The 22,340-nt window shown below is 49.3% G+C and overlaps 3 gene segments (V, D, J or C); all 3 read left to right on the top strand.

Moving 5' to 3' along the window:
* Window positions 1-8,681: 8,681 nt before the first annotated feature.
* LOC119567924 lies at window positions 8,682-10,415 on the top strand. The segment is given in 2 exon segments: window positions 8,682-9,159; window positions 9,669-10,415. Coding segments are annotated over 2 exon segments (351 nt in total).
* A 3,073-nt stretch (window positions 10,416-13,488) lies between these two features.
* LOC119567925 lies at window positions 13,489-20,503 on the top strand. The segment is given in 2 exon segments: window positions 13,489-13,604; window positions 20,178-20,503. Coding segments are annotated over 2 exon segments (363 nt in total).
* Window positions 20,504-20,573: 70 nt separating this feature from the next.
* Window positions 20,574-22,118, top strand: LOC119567926. The segment is given in 2 exon segments: window positions 20,574-21,475; window positions 21,691-22,118. Coding segments are annotated over 2 exon segments (348 nt in total).
* The last annotated feature ends 222 nt before the right edge of the window (window positions 22,119-22,340 follow it).

Raw genomic sequence — 22,340 nt, 5'->3', positions numbered from 1 at the left:
CAGAGCCACACAGCAGAGCTGTACAAAAACCCTCCCCTCCCCTTCACCTCCAGGGGCTCTGCATGGAAGAGGGACCAGAGAGAACGTCCCCATGACCCTGCATTCGCCCCCTGTGAGGGATGCAGCGCTGGGCCACAGCTCAGACACACAGGTGCTGTCCTCCCTGTCAGCATCTCGCTGATACATTACAGAATGTGTACACACACGCACACACACACACCTCTCTTGAAAATGCCACTCATCAGAACAAATGGATACACGCATTCACAAATACCTGTGATTGAATGGAGGCCTTCCTTCCTCGGGCTCTTAAATCCCAGCCCAAATGTTTAAACGCAGCAGGGTCTGTCTCTACCAGTGTCTGGGCAGCTCCCAGCACAATGGGGCCCCGATGTCAGCTGAGGATGAACTTACCCACAGTGCTCCTCCTCCTCCTCATGCCCCTCACTCATCACAGAACTAGGGTGATTTACACAATGAATGAGAGAAGATACCCGAGATCCAAAAAGTTAAAGCCATGTGACCATTCAAACATGATGTTGCCAATTCGTATGTCACATGCAAAGTAAATAGCCCATAAATCAAACTCCAAATAAGTTCTCAAGCAGCGTTTTTCTTAACTGAACTTTACAGCGAGACAAAGGGTTATCAAGGGAAGTACTTGTACCTGTGTGTGTGGGTGTGAGTGTGGGTGTGGGGTGAAATCCACATTTGTTGAATTATTCTGCTAAAAATCTAATCAGTCCAAGCCTTTACAGGGCATATAAAGGATTCATTTGATGGATTTATTTGGCAGAGTTTTATGGCTGGCTGCCAGCCTGATGCCAACTCTCCTGCTATTCCAACCGGGATTAGGATTGGTTATGGCAGAGTTACAACCCCTAATACTCCTAATAATTTACACTAAGCAGGTTTTAAATGCGGAACTCTAGTGAGAAGATCTTTTTTTCTTAAGAAGCAATGAAACACTTTCCCCAAACTCCTGTAACTAAGGAATGGCTTGTAGGAATAATCCAGTCTTTGAAATAATTTCTTCTGGAGATAAGTAACACAGAGGTACACAGATTTTTAATATCAAAAGGAAGAATTATGCCCATGTAGTTTGACCTTCTGCTTAACAAGGGCTAGAGAATTTCTCCCAATGACTTCTGCACCAGACCCATAAATGATGATGGACCTAGAGAAGCGTGAGAAATTCCATGTGAAAATAAGCCTTTTTCCCCTTCAGAGAAATATTTGAATGGTTCATGGAGGATAGGTCCATAAATGGCGAGTAGCCAAGATGGTCAGAAATGCAACCCCATACACTGAGTGTCTCTAAGCCTCTGCCTGCCAGACGCTGGGACTGGACGACAGGGGACGGATCACTCGATACTTGCCCTGTTCTGGTCATTCTCTCTGAAGCGTCTACCTCTGGCCACTGTTGGAAGACAGGACACTGGGCTAGACGGACCTTTGGCCATACTGGGCCAGACCATTCTTACGTTTTCTAGCTGGTTTTTCAAAATTACTTGCATGATTTATTGTGTCCACAAGGGGGCGCGCCTGACTTTCTGTGAATTACATTTTACATTGTATTTTATTTATTTAAGTTGTAATTGAACCCTGCACTCCCCTGGATAGCATTTCTTTCTCATGTCAGAAAGAAAAGAAGAGAAGGAAGAGGGGGAGTCACAGAGAGAGCATTTTTACAGCATGCACGTTCTTTTAATAAACGAAACAGGAGGAAGAATTATTTTTATAATTGGGTAAAGGGCCTCGCAAAAAGGAGGATAATTCCAAGTTGCAAAATGGTCTTCTGCCGTCTGCCTTCTCCTTGTGACGTCAGGTGAGAGAAACAATGGTTTTTATGTGAGTTATTGTGTTTGAGAGCTACAAGAGCCCTCTTATAACAGGCGGGGGTTTCAAACCCTAGGGGGTTTTAGGCTCCCAAATTCCTAACGATCTTTTGAAAATCCCACCTAAAAGTTTTAAAAGAAAACTAGATTCGCTGAACCAGAGAATCGTATGGTTTAAGGAAAGAACTTTGCTTTCCTTTCGAGATACTTTGCTTTAAAATGGAAACCAGTTTCTACATAAGATCATTCGAGACTTTTGTGTAAAAATATGAATGAATAAATATAATTTAATTACTGGGTTTTTTTGTCTTTCAACATGTCTTGTTCAAAGTAATTCTGTGTTTCAGTCTCCTGCAGCAATGAAAATCTCAGAGGGGCAGCCCGCCACTTTGCAGTGTAATTTCACCGCCGCTTTCACCAGCCCAAATCTCTTCTGGTTCCGTCAGTATCCGAACCGAGCACGTACAGACAGCGTATCAATCTCCTGCTGAGAAGGACACGGTCACCTCTGGAACATTCTCATCAGTTTTTTCGACCATAATAAGAGGGTTCCCTTGAAGACTGAGGCTGTGTCCCTGCAGGGCACAGCCGCGTTATCTCTGTGCTCTGAGGTGCGCAGTAGGGCTGAGTTGCAGCTCCTGCGATACAAGAAGTGAGCGAGGGGCTCCCACACACCGGGGGTGGCAGAGACTGTTTTTCTACCCGACCCTTTTTTATAACACGTCTCTGCCGAGTTCAGTTCCTTCTGCTCTTCCCATGTCTGGGAAGATCTTTCGGTTTCTATCCCTGTGCAGTGTTAGAGCCACCATGCTCTGCAAACCGAGCCCGGTGCGTTATCGTCTCAGTTATATTTATGTGAATTAATATATGCATGAATTTACAACCTCTATGTAACAATATTTGTTGTCAATAAAACAAATCACCCACAAAACTTGGAAAATTGTACCAGGATTGTACCAGCTGGAAACGTGGTAAAAGACACTGGGCGAGGTTCTGATCTGTGTCCCATCACCGCAACTCTGGTCTAACTCTGTCGGGCCAGGTTCTTAGCTGCTGTGAAGCGTTTCAGCTCCTCTGAAATCGACATCCATCCACCCAGGTCTCTCTTTGTGTCTGCCAGTCTCTCTCTTCGCCCAGCTTCTTATACACGCATGCCTCGCCAGGGAATCAGAGAGCCTAAGAAGTGCACTTCATGTCTAAACATTTTATCTATTGCATAGAGATAGTGACAGCTATAAAGAACCAAACCTTTCTGAAAGCTGGGGTGGCTGAGAGAGCCAAGAAACAGACCGTTTCACATAGAAATCAGAAGCAAACACCACTCCCCTCCCCTCATTTCCTCTGGGTTTGGGCACTGCACTGGGTTCAGATCCGCCCCTCTGGGCTTTTCAGGGAGGCATGTGGGTTGGTTTATAGCATTCAGCCAACAATCCTGTTGCTTCCCTGTTGTGTTTTCGCCTCCTCTTTGTGACTCAGAGCAGAGTCCGCTAAACAATGGAAATGTGTTTTGTTCTAAACCTTTTTATACTCACTCTGTATCCAGGTAATTGAACTGTTAGATTTGTTCATGCAGCCTGGCTCACTGCTAATTAAACACCCTCTCTCTCCTCCCCAAACCAGAAGCAATCCGCCACCTTTCTCCATTTCTCTGTAGCACTTTCTCCTTTTCAGTCTACCTACCTACATACCTAGTTTTATTCTCTCTCTTCCACAATCTCTTCCCCTCTCCCAGTTGGGCACTCCGCTTGTCTGTAACTGGTGCATTGTATTGACTTATTTCTTGTCCCCGGTGCTGCGCTGGGTGATTCGGTCCAGTCCAAGGAATCCCAGGTGTCTGACGTAGAAGGAGGCTCAGTAACATTCAGCTGTTCCTACAAAACCACCGATTCTTCGGGCGTCTCTTTCTCCTGGTACCGACAGTCTCCTAATCGAGCCCCGCAGTACATTCTGCGGAGAGGGACGAAGCTGTACCGGGCTTATCGCGAAAATGAGGATTTCGCCAGGGGAGGTTTTCCTCCCAGGCCGATGACAGCTCCACAGCTCTGAGCATCGCAGCCCCGGAGCCGGCGGACACCGCGGTGTATCTCTGCGCCCTGCAGCGCGCACAGTGACAGCGCCACCCAGCGCAGCTGTGCAAACCCTCCCTTCCCTTCCCCTTCGCCGGCCCTGCACTGGAGAGAGGCCAGAGACGGGCGTCACATCAATACTCCTGTTGTAGAGACATTTGCATTTTGGGTAGATTTGTTTGGAAACTATTTAATTGCAAGACACTTTCCCCAAGAATGTGTGTGTGGAGCCCGGCGAACTCTGAAATCCTGTGGAATGTGGTAAAACCGTGAGAAAGCAGCGCCCTCTGCTGGTTGAAAAGATAAACACAGCTTGTCATTGGAAACCCTTCGACGCTCGGCATCTTCGGTTTCACTCGGGCTGTCGGCAAAGGCCGCAGAGGAAAGACGAAAATGATTTAAAACCATTCTTTCAAAAGTTCTGGCTGGGCATTTCAAATGACGTTAACGGAGTTGGGTGCCTCATCCCATTACATTTGCGTGATAATCCCAGACACTATTGCCGGTAAACATATTCATGCCCCATCTCACTGATTCCTGGGTGCGTCAAGAAACCTGAACAGTCCAGCTATGAGTTACAAAAAAACTCTCCCTTTTTTACAGCTAGGGAAACTGAGTCATAGAGGATTACACATCCTCATACACAGACAGTCTGAGGCAGAGCTGGTCTCTGAATCCCAGAGCAGACCCTTGTCCACAAGCCCATCCCTCTCCCCTTAACAACACTAATATGTCAGCTGCAGGCTGACCTGAACCTACTCTGTTCCGTGGATCTGCGGGGAGTTCCCCCAAACTCCTCCCTCTTCCTCTCCGTCGGTTTCTAGCTGCCCTTACAGAGGGGAAATTTATATTCCTCTGAGGCAGCGGCAGTAGCTGGTAGTTTGAAACTTGGTCTGTATAGATAGAAGATACTATGGAAACATGTTTTATTCTCAGCATTTGGATATTTATCCTAGGTAACTGGGCTGAGATTTGAAAGAGGCCTCAGGAATCGAGACACTCAATTCCCATTGAACCGTAAACCTAACCCTCTACTTAACCCTTGCCCTGAACTGTAAGTCTCCCGCAAGACTGTAACCAAAATGCGAATGCTACAACCTGACAATTCACTCTCACCATAACCCTAAACCCTACCCCTGCCCTAGGGGGTGTAGAAGCACAGTCCGCCAGCCCCATCTCTTCCCTAAAGAGCCAACAGTCTAAGGGTGACTACCCGTCTCTGCCACTGACCTGCAATATGAGCTTGGGCAAGTCCGTTTTACTCTCTGTGCATGTTTCCCTCCCATCCCCTGGTCTGCCTTTCCCTGCTGCCCAGGTCATCTCTTAGGGGCAGGAAGCCTTGTGGCGATCTCTTTTTAAAGCACCTAACACGCTGCCTAGGTGGGGCCCTAGGCTCTTGCTGAAATAATCACAGTGCGGCACCAGCCTGTTTTGGAGATGGGACACCAGGCCAAACGGATCGGCCCAGCCATTCCCGGGATACACCTGAGGGTAGAACCAGGCCAGTGCCCCATGTGCCGTACCCTCTGCTGCCCCCTAGTGGCTATTCCGCTCCACCCACCTTCAGCGGCATCCATCCGCTTTTCATTGACACCCTGTTTTCATTCGCTTCCACTCGTCTTTTTTTTTTTTTTTTTTTAAATTCCCGATACAATTTTCGGTGCCTGATAGGGAGACAGGGTGGCGCTTCGCCTTGTTACCCTCTTCGGCCAGTGGCTTTTAACCATTTTTTTTTCTTCCTTGATGGTGGTGTGTGCGCGCTACATAAATATTGCTTAACCCAGGAGAGCACAACAGAGAGGGAAATCCATGAACTATAGGGACAGAGCCTTACCTGTCAGAAACGGGACCAGCTGCCCCCGATTTAAATGCAGCTCCAGTGATTTACATCAGCTACGGATCTGCCCACGGTCTCCAGTGGAGCTATGGCCAGTTTGCTCCCTCTGGGGAACCGGCCCAATGACTCTGATGGAACCCAGTTAATCTGCACCAGTGGAGGATCAGGCCCAGGGCACTCAGAAGCAAAACCCTTTCCCTCCCCCACCCACTTGAACAGGGTAAATGTACCGATTTCCTTCCAGCCTGAAGGTCACCCCTGGAGGCTGAGCGGTGTCACAGCTTCACCTCATCCAGCCACTTCATTCTGCAGCTGGGTCCCTGACAATGAGCCTGGCCGCTTTGCTGCTGGTGCTGGCTCCAGGTATTCAAGGCTCTGCTCTGAGCACGGCGCCACGGGTTGGGATTTCCAGGCTGTTGGGGAATGGCTTTTCTGAAAGAAAGGCACTCCGATACCATGGGGATGGACGCCCGTTGGTAGACAGACGGACAGTGCAGAGGGAAGGATGGGCAGAGCAGAGGGAAGGGTGAATGGATGGACAGACAGACAGCACAGAGGGAAGGATGGACAGATGGTGCAGAGTGAGAGATAGACAAATGGAAAGACAGCAAAGAGGGAAGGGTGGATGGATGGACAGGCAGACAGCGCAGAGGGAAAGTGGATGGATGGGTAGACAGTACAAAGGGAAGGGTGGATTTTTGTTTGCTTGTTTTTGCCTTTGTCAACAGAGGTGCTATGTATTTTTCTGTCATTAGCTGAGCAAGAAAACCTGAACTAAAACCAACCTCCTCCCCCCAGGTACGTTGGGCCAATACATGGTGACCCAGGACCGGTCCCAGGCCCCTGCCCATGAAGGAGAACCCATCCAGCTCAACTGCTCCTACACGGGCACCGAGTACAGCGTGCACTGGTACCGCCAGCCCCAGGGGGGCCAGCCGCGGTTCGTGGCCTCCCTGTCCTCTAGCGCAGAGACACCGAGAGAATTTCACCATGAGCCTGGACACCAAAACCAAAAGCAGCTTCTTGTACCTGAACAGCAGCTGCCTGGAAGACGCCGCGGTGTATCTGTGCGCGCTGGAGCACCGTGCGAGATGAACACAGGCAGCCCGTCACAAAACCCTGGGTGGGGCAGGCCACAAGGACCGAAGAGAGGAGATAAGAGGAAGTTAGAATAGAACAGAGGATATGAGCACAGAAGAGAAGAAAGGGAAGTAGAACAGAGTAGGTGAGAGGCAATAAGAACAGAATGGAACAGAACAGAATACACTGAATGGACTGGAACAGAAGCTACGTGAACAGAATAAAGGGGAGAGAAGTCAGTAATTTAAGGAAGAACCTTGAAGAAATACCTGGAAAATTATAGACAGTCCACATTTTCACCTTTTCGCCTTCCCCAGTTGCCTGGATCGGGTGGTTTTATATCACAAATAGCTTCCTTGCCCCACAACACTAGCAGATGGGGAAGCATTCTCTGGGGAGACAATGTGGTAACTCAGTAATTCCAATGTGATTTTCCCTGTTACTCAGGTCAGACACTTTCAGACTGGAAACATGCACACAGACATTCTCACATAGAGTCACACACAGGACACACTCACACAAGTAGTCTCTCTCTTTCTCACACACACACACTTGCACAGACATACACACTCACATAAGAATTCTCACATACCACACACACTCTCTCACTCTCTCCTAGACTCACACACACAATAGACAGACTTCTAACACACAGCCAGAAACCTACACACTGAAATCACACACACACAGGCACACTCTCTGACATATATCCCCCCTTCACACACACTCAGAAATATAGATATCTATGCATACACTCCGTCATACGCGCGCGCACACACACACATTTCTTCTCAGAGGCAAAGAGATCCATGCACGATCCTAGATGATAGTATCCTCAATTGGACCAACTTCTGTTGGGGAGACAAGTTTTCCAGCTACACAGAGCTCTTCCTCCGCTGTGAAAGCACGTCTCTCTCACCACCAGATGTTGGTCCAATAAAAGATATGACCTCACCCACCTTGTCCCTCCAATAGCGTGGGACCCACACAGATACAACAACACGGCACACTCCTAGATAAACAGACTGGCCCCCAGAATGCAGCCCACACCCAGAGAATGTCCTGTGTCAGACTCAGATCTCTAGGCAAAGGGACCCAGTCCTGCCTTTCATTGCAAGGTCTGACAGACACCACAGCACCCATGAACTTCCTTCTGCTCATTGCACAGCTGCGAGGTATTACACCCTTTAGTTCTCTGTGCTTTGTTATTCTATCACACACACACACACTAACACACCTTCCCTCTCACACTCATACAGGATTTAAGAGCTTGGCGTCACTTGGTATTTTATAACTGCATTTAAGCCAATCCCGTCTCTTTGTGGTCAGCTCTACTGAGCACAACAGAGACACCTGCAGTTTGTAAAACTCCGTCTGTCTCCTGGTGGCTCATCTCTAGCCCTCCACTGCAAGGGGACTTCCAGCCAAACACCCGCCCCTCCCTGGGCCTGACCTCCTTTGGCCTCCCTCGCCCCGTTTTCCCCACAGGGGCCCGCGCCCATACGCCGTCACTCAGGACAAATCCGCTGTCTCCAGCGAGGGACAGTCCGCACAGCTCAGCTGCAGTTACCGGCGGGGAGAGCGGAGCATCCCTTGCTGCCAGCAGGTCCCGGGCGGCTCCCTGCAGTTCGTGATATTAAGGATCACAGGTGGCTGGGGACAGGGAGATTCCTTCACCCGGTCCTTGGAAACCACCAACCGGTGCAGCTCGCTCAGCTTCCCCAGCAGCCAGCCTGGGCCCTCAGCTGTGTACTCGTGTGCTTTGTACGAGTGTGCTTTGCGGACACAATCCACGGCAGCCTGTCAGGGAGGTGGGTATGTGCATGCAAAGACTTGTAGAGCCCTCGGGCCTGTGTGGGGAATGATTCTTACTCTCAGCCCTCACATACCACGGAGATGAGTGTCAGCATAGACAGCCATTGCAGCAAGAGGGAGCGATGGACAAAGCAGCGGGCAGGGTGGGTAAATGGATGCCTAGACCGATTTGCAGCAGGAAATCTAGCTAGCTATTCCAGTCACAACACTCACAACATCCAGTCACAACTCCGCCCAGTCACAAGACCCACTTGCTCAGAGCAGTTCTACAAAGTGGCTCCCTGGGACTCATTTCCTCGCTGTCTTAGGCTACCCCGTAGCTTCTGCGGGCACCAAAGAGGCTCCTACTTCAGGAGGAGGAGCTGGAAAATTTGCCCCAGGAGGAGAAGTAAATCTACCTGTGAGGGGGCGGAACCTTCTGTACTGAACGGGGAACACCCGGCTATAAAGCTTCTTTGCTGAGGGACAATGGAGAGACCCTGGCTGTTCCCACGGCTGCTGCTACTGCTGGTGAACACTCCCTGTAAGTCTGGGGGCAGGAAACGCTACAGAAGATGCTGAAGGTGGTGGTGGATTTAAGAGACAAGAACTAATTCTCTGACTCTCCCTTTGCTTTGCTAGCCACGCACCATTCTCTGTACTGGAGTGGATGGGGATACAGGACTCCTAGGTTCAATTCCCTAGCTCTGGCCTGCTGGAGTTCCTTTCCTTTTCTGTGCCTCAGTTTCCCCTCCCACCGTTTGCTTGGCTCTTTAATCTGTAACTCTTTGGGGCAAGGGCTGTCTCTTATTATTGTGCCTTTGGGAATCTCGCAGCGAGCAATAATCTAGGCTAACCCCCTAACCCCAACCCCTAACCCTAGATGAGAGCAATCTAGGAATACAGCAATCTAGGAAAAGAGCAGTTGTGGGCCAGATGCAAAGCCCCTGGAAATGAAGAGAAACTCCACCGGGCTTTGCATCCAGCCAGTGTGTGAACTGGGCAGAGGTGCCCTGTCATCTGTGGGGTGTGTCTTTTGCCTTCTGCCCGCAGGGGGGAGCTGCCAGGCCGAGGTGCACCAGAACCTGTCTGCGGTCACTCGGGAAGGGCAGAACGGCAGCATCACTTGCCACTACACGACGAGCAATTTCTGGAATTTGCGGTGGTTCAGGCAGCTTCCCGGAGGCCAGCCTGTCTCCCTGCTGATTCTGGTGTCCGATGGGAAACAAACCAAGGAGCCCAACCTCACCGCGGAGCTCGACAAGGGGAAGCAGCTGAGCTCCCTGCACATCAGAGAATCACAGCTGGGAGACGCAGCCACCTACTTCTGCGCCGTGGAGACACAGTGACACAGGAGCACTGGCAGCCTGTGCAAAAACTCCCCAGCTGGAGGGTAACTGTCAGGCTGGCTGGCGGTACAACACCACCACCTACTTCTTACACAGTGCATCTCGGAGCGTGCTTCACCTTCCTTAACAAGGTCAGCCCCCCACCCCCCTGGTGAGGCAGGGCTGTGCAAGGATCCCCATCGCACAGGTCGGGAGCTGAGACAGAGAGGCTGAGGAGGGAATGCACTTGGGGAATACCCGGTATGGAAAAACGTCTAAGGCAGTGGCTCTCAACCTTTCCAGACTACTGTATCCTTTCCAAGAGTCTGGTTTGTCTTGTGTACCCCCAAGTTTCACCTCACTTAAAAACTACTTGTTTACAAAATCAGACCTAAAAATACAGAGGTGCCCCAGCCACACTGTTACTGAACAATTGTTGACTTTCTCCTGTGTACCATATAATTATAAAATAAATCAACTGAAATATAACGACTCTACTTACATTTCAGTGCATAGTATATAGAGCAGTATAAACAAGTCATTGTAAGAAATGTTAGTTTGTACTGACTTCGCCAGTGCTTTTTCTGTAGCCTGTTGTAAAACTAGGCAAATCTCTAGATGAGCTGATGCACCCCCGGAAGATCTCTGTGTACCCCCCGGGGTACATGTACCCCTGGTTGAGAACCACTGATCTAAGGAGCCTGGAGGTTTGGAGGGAGGAAGAAAATTAAAAGATAAAATATAAAAACAAATGAACAGGGAGAAAAGAAAGGGAAAAGAAAAAAGAGATGGGTGGGTTTATAGATACATCGACAGGGAGAGGGACAGACAGCCAGGCATAAGACACAGAAATGGAGATACACAAGATACACCAGGGGCACAAAATAGCCCCCTTCCTTGGGGGAGCATCAGACACTGAGGATTAAACCGAGGCTGATCTCCGGTTGCCACAGGCCGCGCCCTACAGCACGAGGCTGAGACAGCGGCAGAGTGTTTGTGCGGAGCTGGCACTGCCCGTTCCCATGAAGCCCAGCTCTGGGGATCCCCCCTTTGCCCAGGGGGAGGCAAGTCAGAGCATTAAACCCGGGGGAAAGGGAACTATTTAACACAGACACAAAACATACCAACACTGACAACCACAGGGGGAAAAGGAGTACTTGTGGCACCTTAGAGACTAACCAATTTATTTGAGCATAAGCTTTCCTGAGCTACAGCTCACTGCATCGGATGCCTTCAGTGGAAAGCGTAGAAGATCTTTTTATACACACAAAGCATGAAAAAATACCTCCTCCCATCCCACTCTCCTGCTGGTAATAGCTTATCTAAAGTGGTGCTGGAAATGGCCCAACTTGATTATCATACACATTGTAAGGAGAGTGATCACTTTAGATAAGCTATTAGCAGCAGGAGAGTGGGGTGGGAGGAGGTATTTTTTCATGCTTTGTGTGTATAAAAAGATCTTCTACACTTTCCACTGAAGGCATCCGATGCAGTGAGCTGCAGCTCACCAAAGCTTATGCTCAAATAAATTGGTTAGTCACTAAGGTGCCACAAGTACTAGTTTTCTTTTTGCGAATACAGACTAACAAAGCTGCTACTCTGAAACCTGAGGTTAATCAAGTTGCACCCCTCTCTTGTCTCTTTGCCCGGCAGAGAGCAGCTTTTCCCCTAAGACACCAGAGGCAAAGGGAAGGAGGACTTGTGGCACCTTAGAGTCTAAAGAATTTATTTGAGCATAAGCTTTCGTGAGCTACAGCTTATGCTCAAATAAATTTGTTAGTCTCTAAGGCGCCACAAGTCCTCCTTTTCTTTTTGCGGAGACAGACTAACACGGCTGCTACTCTGAAACAGAGGCAAAGGGTTACTCCAGGGCATGGTTCTATTTTAGTGAGACTAAGGGCTTGTCCCTGATTGTCTGGGCTCACAGTATGAGAATAACGTGTGTGATTCCTCCAGCAAAGAGGGCTGCAGACAGATTTTGCATCGCTGTCCTGGAGGCAGGGAAAAAGCACCATCCCCTGGCCTCAGTGCGCTGAGGGGTAACCCGGAGCAGCAATGGAAAGGCAGCTGGCATCCTTGTCAGTGATACTGTCCATTCAGTTCTAGGGGGAGTTTGTCTGTCTAGACTGTGAGCTCATCATGGTGCGGGCTTTTCCACACTGTGTCTGTGCAGTGCCCGGCGAAACACGGCCCAGATCTCAGTTCCTGGGGGTCTCTGCAGCATCCGGCACAATGCCCCACCCCCAGCTCAGTTCAGTTCCGTTGTATGTTTGTGGAGGTTTTGTCTGTTGAGCTCTGGGGGACAGGAATTGTCTTGTATTCTGTGTCTCTACAGCGCCTGGCACAAGGGGCTCTGATCTCGGCTGGGTCTCCAAGTGCTATAATAATAATTCATCGAGTTTAATGCTAGTAAGGACCTAGCCTGTTCTCCTGGGCAATGAACAGGCCATGGGGTTGCACTGAGTTACTCCAGTACTGAGATAATAATAATGTGGGGATGAGGAAGGTCTGGTGCTTTAGCCATTAGACTGGGCTCAGGAGACGTGAAATCATTTCCCGGCTCTGCCACAGACTCTGCGGTCTTAGGCAAGTGACTTAGGCTTGGATATTGGAAGGAGGCCAACAGCAGTCAGGTGCCTGAATCCCTTTGAAACTGCAATATGCATTGAGTGCCTGGCTCCTTTGGAAACCCCCTCCCCGGTCTCTTGGTGCCTCAGTTCCCCAGAGCCGTTTTAGTCCCTGATGACCCAAGAGGCCTCTGCATTCTCCAGGAGATGCTGGGCTGAATATCACAAGAACAGAGCAGGCACTCAGCTGCTGCTTATCAGGGGAGGTGCGCTGACTTTGATGGAGCCACACAGATTTACACCAAGGCCCAGAATATTAAGAGATTCTGATTTATTTTGGCTGATGAAGAAACAGCGATAAGAAGCAACTGCTGGGGAAGATGAGGGGGTGATGAGAACCAAACAAGCTCATCTGTTGCTTCTCCATTTGCCTTTGTCTACAGGGGTGAGCTGCCAAATTAAAGTGGATCAGAGTCCTCCATCTCTGGCCAGATCTGAAGGGGAGATCTCCACTCTGACCTGCAGCTACTCCGGAACAGTGTCCTATGTACAGTGGTACAGACAGTTGCCTGCGGAAAGTCCTGCCTAGCTGCTGAGCCTGTATGAGGATGGGAACGTTACCCAGGGGCCAGATTTCATAGCCGAGCTCTTGAAAAGGGAGAGACAGAGCCATGTCACATTGACGGTTCTCAGCTCGCCGACTCAGCCGGCTATTTCTGTGCTGTGGAGACCCAGTGAAACAAAGTGGCCACCCTCCTGTACAAAGACTTTAACTGCCGGGGGCAGTGTTGCGTCTTGAAAGACGTGCACTGGAGAGGAAGTTAATTGCATAGGTCTCTGCAGTGAGTTTGTGTTCTTGTCTGGGAGGGACGGGCCTTGCTGTTGATAGGGCGAGAGGGGACGTGTCTTGCCTCTCAAGCAGGAGAAATGCAAGTAGATTTAAAAAGCTCCAGAAGAGGACGGAGAAAGCCTGCAGGTGATAAATACATGAGGGGCCAGGAACCCTTCTAGGTCATGGGTCACAGAAATGAGAGGGAGCGCAAAGAAGAGGTGTCCTGGGGCCTTACTAGTGATCCTGGTCATTCATCTTTACTGTAAGTCCTGCCGCTTTTTAAACCCTTTGATAATAACAGGAGCCGAGATTCTCAGAAGTGATGAGTGATTCTGGGTGCCTCGGTTTCATAGATTTTAAGGCAGAAGGGAACATCTTGATCATTTAGTCTGACGCCCTGCCCCCCACATAACTTCCCCAGTGATTCCTGCACTGGGCCCATGCTCTGTGTGGAGCTGGAGAAAGACATCCAGTCTTGATTTAAAGACTCCTAGCTGGAGAATCTACCCACTTCCTTAAGAAAGTTGCTGCAATGGCTAATCACCATTACAGAGCTGGCAGCTTATCTCTAGCCTGAATTTCTCTAGCTTCAGCTCCTGCCATTGGGTCTTACATGCCTTTGTCTGGTAGATTAAAGAGCCATCTACTCATAAATCTCCTTCCCAGATAGATGCAGAGAGACCGGGATAAAGTTACCTTTTAAGAATTATTACAAGAATGGCTTAAATCATTCTTGTAATCACAAACTAGAGCATTGCCCTATAATTGATGTTCCTGAGCTCAACATTCAAAAACCAGTTGGAGAACACTTCAATCTCCCTGGTCACTCAATAACAGATTTAAAAGTGGCAAAGCGTCCTGTGGCACCTTATAGCCTAACAGACGTATTGGAGCATAAGCTTTTGTGGGTGAATACCCACTTCTTTAGATGCATGTATTCACCCACGAAAGCTTATGCTCCAAGGTGCCACTGGACTCTTTGCTGCTTTTACAGATCCAGACTAACACGGCTACCCCTCTGATACTTGAGATTTAAAAGTGGCAGTTCTTCAACAACAACAAAAACTTCAAAAACAGACTCCAGTGAGAAACTGCAGAACTGGAATTAATTTGCAAACTGGACACCATCAAATTAGGCTTGAATAGAGACTGGGAGTGGATGGGTCACTACAGAAACTAAATCAATTTGTTAGTCTCTAAGGTGCCACAAGTACTCCCTGTTGTTTTTACAAAAACTAATTTCCCCTTGATAAATACTCACACCTTCTTGTCAACTGTTTGAAATGAGCCACCTTGTTTACATTGGCCTCATTAACACTGTAAAAGTGATTTCCACTCCTTCTTGTCAACTGTTGAGAATTGCCTACTTCCAGCTTAAATTGAATTGGCTCATTAGCACTGACCCCCCACTTGGTAAGGCAACTCTCATCTTTTCATATGCTGTGTATTTATAACTCCCTACTGTATGGTTCCACTCCACGCATCTGATGAAGTGGGTTTTAGCCCATGAAGCTTATGCCCAAATAAATGTGTTAGTCTCTAAAGTGCTACAAGGACTCCTTGTTGTTTTTTGTATTACTCTAGTGCCAGGGAGCCCGAGTCATGAACTAGGAGCCCATTGAGCAAGGCGCTGCCCAAACACGGGACAAGAGATTCCCTGTCCCAAAGACCTTACAGGCTAATTAGCCTAGGCTACAGATCACACTGAATTCCAGGCACACGTCATTCTTGGGATCAGAGTCTTAAAGTCACCTCAAATCATTCCTGTAGCTCTTTTCTGGCTGGCTGGGGACACTGCCTCCGGTAATTAGACTCTTTACAGTGTCTTATGCTGGGCACCCAAGAATCACTTTTGTGATCACTTTTGTGAATCTTAACCCAGGGGAGGTGATGACTGCCAGAACAATGTGAAAATGATGCATTCTTCTGTTCTCCTGGGATTTAGGGATGATGGAGGGACCTGATTAATTGATTATTCTGTTTATAAATCTAAATTCCCTTTCCCACTAGGTGTAAGTTGCCAGGTTAATGTGGCACAGAGCCCGCTGTCATAAAATCATAGAATATCAGAATTGGAAGGGATCTCAGGAAGTTATCTAGTCCAACCCCCTGCTCAAAGCAGGACCAATCCCCAACTAAATCATCCCAGCCAGAGCTCTGTCAAGCCAGGCCTTAAAGACCTCTAAGGAAGGAGATTCCACCACCTCCCTAGGTAACCCATTCCAGTGCTTCCCCACCCTCCTAGTGAAAAAGTTTTTCCTAATATCCAACCTAAACCTCCCCCTCTTTAACTTGAGACCATTACTCCTTGTTCTGTCATCTGCCACCACTGAGAACAGTCTAGATCCATCCTCTTTGGAACCCCCTTTCAGGTAGTTGAAAGCAGCTAACAAATCCCACCTCGTTCTTCTTTCCTGCAGACTGAATAATGCCAGTTCCCTCAGCCTCTCCTCATAAATCATGTGCTCCAGCCCCCTAATCATTTTTAAGAGTAGCAGCCTGTCAAGGTTCCTTCCCCACTCTGAACTCTAGGGTACAGATGTGGGGACCTGCATGAAAACCTCCTAAGCTTACTTTTACCAGCTTAGGTTAAAACTTCCCCAAGGTACAAACTATTTTACCCTTTGCCCTTGGACTTCCACTGCCACCACCAAACTTTATCTGGGTTCCTGAAAAAACACAGTTTGGAAACGTCTTTCCCCCCAAAATCCTCTCAACCCTTGCACCCCACTTCCTGGGAAGGTTTGGTAAAAATCCTCACCAATTTGCATAGGTGACCAAAGACTCAAACCCTTGGATCTTAGAACAATGAAAAAGCATTCAGTTTCCTTACAAGAAGACTTTTAATAGAAGTAAAAAAAGAATCACCTCTGTAAAATCAGGATGGTGAATACTTTACAGGGTAATTAGATTCAAAACATAGAGAATCCCTCTAGGCAAAACCTTAAGTTACAAAAAGACACACAGAAAAAATATTCATTCTATTCAGCACAGCTATTTTCTCAGTCATTTAAAGAAATCATAATCTAACACATACCTAGCTAGATTACTTACTAAGTTCTAAGACTCCATTCCTGTTCTGTCCCCGGCAAAAGCATCACACAGACAGCCACAGACCCTTTGTTTTTCTCCCTCCTCCCAGCTTTTGAAAGTATCTTGTCTCCTCATTGGTCATTTTGGTCAGGTGCCAGCGAGGTTACCTTTAGCTTTTTAACCCTTTACAGGTGAGAGGATTTTTCCTCTGGCCAGGAGGGATTTTAAAGGGGTTTACCCTTCCCTTTATATTTATGACACAGCCGTGTTAGTCTGTATTCACAAAAAGAAAAGGAGGACTTGTGGCACTTTAGAGACTAACAAATTTATTTGAACATAAGCTTTCGTGAGCTACAGCTCACTTCATCGGATGCATCTACTGAATGCATGAAGTGAGCTGTAGCTCATGAAAGCTTATGCTCAAATAAATTTGTTAGTCTCTAAGGTGCCACAAGTCCTCCTTTTCTTTTTGCTAATCATTTTTGTTCCCCTCCGCTGGATGCTTTCCAAGTTTTCCACATCCTTCTTGTAGCGTGGGGCCCAAAAACTGGACACAGTACTCCAGATGACACCTCACCAATGCCAAATAGAGGGGAATGATCATGTCTCTTGATCTGCTGGCAATGCTCCTACTTATACAGCCCAAAATGCCAATAGCCTTCTTGGCAAGAAGGGCACACTGTTGACTCGTATCCAGCTTCTCGTCCACTGCGAACCCTAGGTCCTTTTCTGCAGAACTGGTGCCTAGCAACTCGGTCCCTAGTCTGTAGCAGTGCATGGGATTCTTCTGTCCTAACTGCAGGACTCTGCACTTGTTCTTGTTGAACCTTATCCAATTTCTTTTGGCCCAATCCTCTAATTTGTCTAGGTCCCTCTGTATCCTATCCCTGCCCTCCAGCATATCTACCTTTCCTCCAAGTTTAGTGTCATCTGCAAATTTGCTGAGGGTGCAATCCTCGCCATCCTCCAAACCATTAATGAAAATATTGAACAAAACCAGCCCCAGGACCGAACCTTGGTGCACTCTGCTTGATACCGGCTGCCAACTAGACATGGAGCCATTGATCACTACCCATTGAGCCTGACAGTATAGCCAGATTTCTATCCACCTTATAGTCCATTCATCCAGCCCATACTTCTTTAACTTGCTGGCAAGAATACTGTGGGAGACCATATTAAAAGCTTTGCTAAAGTCAAGGAACAACACGTCCACTGCTTTCCCCTCATCCACAGAGCCATTTATGTCATCACAGAAGGCAATTAGGTTACTCAGGCTTGATGTGCCCTTGGTGAATCCATGCTGACTGTTCCTGAGCACCTTCCTCTCCTCTAAGTGCTTCAAAATTGATTCCTTGAGGACCTGCTCAATGATTTTTCCAGGGGATGAGGTGAGGCTGACTGGCCTGTAGTTTCCTGGATCCTTCTTCTTCCCTTTTTTAAAGATGGGCACTACATTAGCCTTTTTCCAGTCAACCTAGACCTCCACGAATCACCATGAGTTTTCAAAGATAATGGCCAATGGCTCTGCAATCACATCCGCCAACTCCTTTAGCACCCTCGGATGCAGCGCATCCGGCCCCATGGACTTGTGCTCGTCCAGCTAGGTGGGTGTAATGCTGAAAAAGAACTGGGGGTTTATAGGGGATCACAAATTGAATATGAGTCAATAATGGGATACAGTTGTGAAAAAAGGCTAATATAATTCTTCCCAACAGGTGTCTGGGTAGTTGAAGTCCCCCATCACCACCAAGTCCTGTGCTTTGGATGATTTTGTTAGTTTTTTTAACAAAGCCTCACCCACCTCTTCTTCCTGTTTAGGTTTAGGTGGTCTGTAGTAGACCCCTACCATGACATCACCCTTGTGTTTTTTACTGCTTTTATCCTTACCCAGAGACTTTCAACAAGTCTCTCCTATTACCATCTCAACCTCAGTCCAAGTGTGTACATTTTTGATATATAAGACAACACCTCCTCCCTTTCTTCCCTGTTTGTACTTCCTGAACAAACTGTATCCTTCTATACCAATATTCAGTCATGTGTATTATCCCACCAAATCTATGTGATGCCAACTATGTCATAGTTCTGTTTATTAATAGCATTTCACATTCTTCCTGCTTATTCCCCATACTTCTCACATTAGTGTACAAACTTCTAAAATACTGATTTGATTTCCCCCTGTGTTCTATAATAGTCCTACCATGAGTGCAGGGGACTGGACTAGGTGACCTCTCGAGGTGCCTTCCAGTCCTATGATGTATTAGCAGCAGTGTCATATGTAAGACACAGGAGGTTATTGTCCTATTTTAGTTGTCACTGGTGAGGCCTCAGCTGGAGTCCTGTGTCCAGTTCTGGGTGCTGCATTCTTAGAAAGATGTAGACAAACTGGAGCGAGTCCAGAGGAAAGCAGCAAAAATGATAAAAGGTTTAGAAAACCTGATCTGTGAGGAAATTTTTTTAAAAAAAGGGTCTGGTTATTCTTAAGAAAAGAAGACTGAGGGGGATGAGGATGGACCTAACAGTCTTCAAATATGTTAGGGGCTGTTATAAAGAGGATGGAGATCATTGTTGCCCATGTCCCTGGAAGCTGGAACAAGAAGTGATAGGCTAAATCTGCAGGCAGGGAGATTTAGGTTGCATATTAGGAAAACCTTTCCAACTATAAAGGGTAGTTAAGCTCTGGAATAGTCTTTCCAGGGAGGTTATGGAATCCCCATCACTGGAGGTTTATAAGGACAGATTGGATGGACACCTGTCAGGGATGGTCTAGGTTTACTCAGTCCTGCCTTAGCACAGGGGGAAGAGCTAGATGAATTACTGAGGTCCATTCCAGCCCCTCTATGATTCTGTGATCCTTTGAAGATACTTTAGGCAAACACAAGTTTTGGGCTCAATACATGGGTAAATGGATGAAATTTAATGGCCTGTGATTTAGCTATACAGGAAACCAGACTAATGGACTTTGGTAGACTTAAACTCTATGAATAAAATCAGTTGGACAGTATTATTAAGGGGACTTGTGCTCCTGAATCCCCTAGGTACTAATCTCTCCCTACATCTTTAGTTTGATAATTGAGAGGAGTAATTTCTTCATGGAGGCTGCCTAAGGGATTTGGACACCCAGTTCTGGTAGAGGTCAATGGGAGTTGGGCACCTGATTCCCCTTTGAAAAGAACTAAATATTTCTGCACCCGCTTATGCACTTGGCCACAAGGGGGCAGCCCTCACAAGGTGAAGGGCCCTGAGCGAAGGAGTTCTCCGCAGGGACGCACGGCTGTGATGGGAGAGAAGGGGCTGGTCGCTGATTGGCTGGGCACACGAGCGGGGAGAAGGACGTGTCCGATCCCTCCAGCACAGGAGACCCCAACACACGTGCCGGCCCCAGGGAGAACCCAGCAGCGTCCCGCGCCCTGGGGTGTCAGTGAGCGCAGGGATGGGGAGGCGGCGGGGGCTGTCCTGGGTTATCCAGCTAATGCACCTGTGGGGTAAGGGCTGGGGAGACCGAACCGCTGGTCACTAGCAGGGAGCTGGGGCTGGATTTCATTGACTGTGTGGTGGGGAAGAAGGGAGTGAAATGGAGAGATCGGTCAGTCTATCCACCCACAGCCTAAAAAGAAAAGGAGTCCTTGTGGCACCTTAGAGACTAACAAATTTATTTGAGCATAAGCTTTCGTGAGCTACAGCTCACTTCATCGGATGCATTCAGTGCATCCTGTCTTTCTTCCCACCCTGTCCTGCGATTGCCGGGGGCAGGTTGCTCGGGGCAGTGTCTGACTTGGTTCCCCCTTGTCTCCGTTATTCCCAGTGGCCAGCGGGCAGCTCTCTGTGGAGCAGAGCCCGGAATGGCTGGATATCTCCGAGGGGCAGAATGGCACCGTGACCTGCACTTACTCGGAAACCATCAACAGTTTACACTGGTACCGGCAGGCTCCAGGGGAGCGGCCCCTTTTCCTGCTGATGCTGTTCGGCAAGGGGAACGAGACACAAGAACCGAATTTCACTGCGGATCACGATCCGGGGCAGAAGCGGAGCTCCCTGAACATCCGCGGCTGCCGGCTGGGGGACACCGCCCGCTACCTCTGCGCCGTGGAGACACAGTGACACAGGGGGCAGCGTAGCCTGTACAATAACTCTGGGTGGGACCCGGGATGGGGCTGTGGGGCGCTGGGGGCGCGCCGGGGGGTGTGGGACTAGCCTCATAGAGCTGGGGGAAAGGATTTACAGCCCTGGGGAGGGGGAGGCTGGTCTGGTGGTTAAGGGATGGGGTAGGTCTCATGAACCCAGGGGTCAGTTTCCCGCTCTGTATCTCCCATTCCCAGCTCTCGGGCTATAGATGTATCTATCCCTCCACCCACGGGATTTTCTTTCTATCCGCCTGGGCATCTTTCAATACAATCTTTCTTAACTCTGCGTGACCTTGGGCAAGCTATTGAGACGAGCTTTCCCCAGGGAGCTTAAGGAAGTCGGGTTCCCCCAGCCCACTACGAAATGGACCTCTTAGTTCAAATTTATACGGTGGTGGCTGATAAAGCCACGGCCAGGTTCAGTCTCACTGTACAGACAAGGTAGCGGAGGAAGACAGTGGCAGAGCCAGGAAAAGAGGAAGTGATTTTCAGAACATCTTATGAGAATTGGGTGCCCAAATAATATGATATCTAGGTGCCTAACTCCCTTAGGATCGTTTGAGAACTGTGAAGCAAGTGGTATATTTCACTGGGATCTGCACTCAATTCCTTTGTGAGGGGAAATCACCCAACTGAAAGGATTTTCTGTCACGCTGGGGGCGGGTCCAAGAGGATGCTCTACTGCGACTGAGGTACGGATTTGGCCACTAGGGGTCAGCGTTTAGCAGTGGAACCAACACACTGAGGTTGCGCACAGGGACACACGGCTGTGATGGGAGAGAAGGGGCTGGTCGCTGATTGGCTGGGCACACGAGGGGGGAGAAGGACGTGTCCGATCCCTCCAGCACAGGAGACCCCAACACACCTGCCGGCCCCAGGGAGAACCCAGCAGCGTCCCCGCGCCCTGGGGTGTCAGGCAGCGCAGGGATGGGGAGGCGGCGGGGGCTGTCCTGGGTTATCCAGCTAATGCACCTGTGGGGTAAGGGCTGGGGAGACCGAACCGCTGGTCACTAGCAGGGAGCTGGGGCTGGATTTCATTGGCTGTGTGGTGGGGAAGAAGGGAGTGAAATGGAGAGATCGGTCGGTCTGTCCCCCCGCAGCCTGTCTCTCTTCCCACCCCACTCCGCGGTTCCCGGGGGCAGGTGGCTCGGGGCAGCTTCTGACTTGGTTCCCCCTTGTCTCTGTTATTCCCAGTGGCCAGCGGGCAGCTCTCTGTGGAGCAGAGCCCGGAATGGCTGGATGTCCCCGAGGGGCAGAATGGCACCGTGACCTGCACTTACTCCAGCGCTATCCAAAGTTTACACTGGTTCCGGCAGGCTCCCGGGGAGCGGCCCCTTTTCCTGCTGATGCTGCACGGCAAGGGGAGGGAGACACAAGAACCGAATTTCACTGCGGATCACGATCCGGGGCCGAAGCGGAGCTCCCTGCACATCCGCGGCTGCCGGCTGGGGGACACCGCCCGCTACCTCTGCGCCGTGGAGACCCAGTGACACAGGGGGCAGCGTAGCCTGTACAGTAACTCTGGGTGGGACCCGGGAGGGGGCTGCGGGGCGCTGGGGGCGCGCCGGGCGGTGTGGGACAGAGCCCCGTGGGCAGACGGGGACAGGAGTTTATAGCCCTGTTGAGGGGAGGCTCCCTCGTTAGGGCGGTGGGAGGGGACCGAGGATACGTGGTTTCGGCTCCCAGCTCTACCGGAGGCGCTTTGACCTTGGCCATGAAGGCAGCATTTCCCCAGGAGCCCCAGGGAGCGGTCGATGCTTCTATGCCCGAGGCCTCACCGCTCGTGTCCGGGTCTGGCGTGACAGGGGACTTCGCCTGGCTACTTCCTTGGCTGCCGGGTCCAT

This window comes from Chelonia mydas, chromosome 13, assembly GCF_015237465.2.
Source record: "Chelonia mydas isolate rCheMyd1 chromosome 13, rCheMyd1.pri.v2, whole genome shotgun sequence".
NCBI classification, from domain to species: Eukaryota; Metazoa; Chordata; order Testudines; family Cheloniidae; genus Chelonia; species Chelonia mydas.
This window is presented reverse-complemented; position numbering and strand designations above follow the sequence as displayed.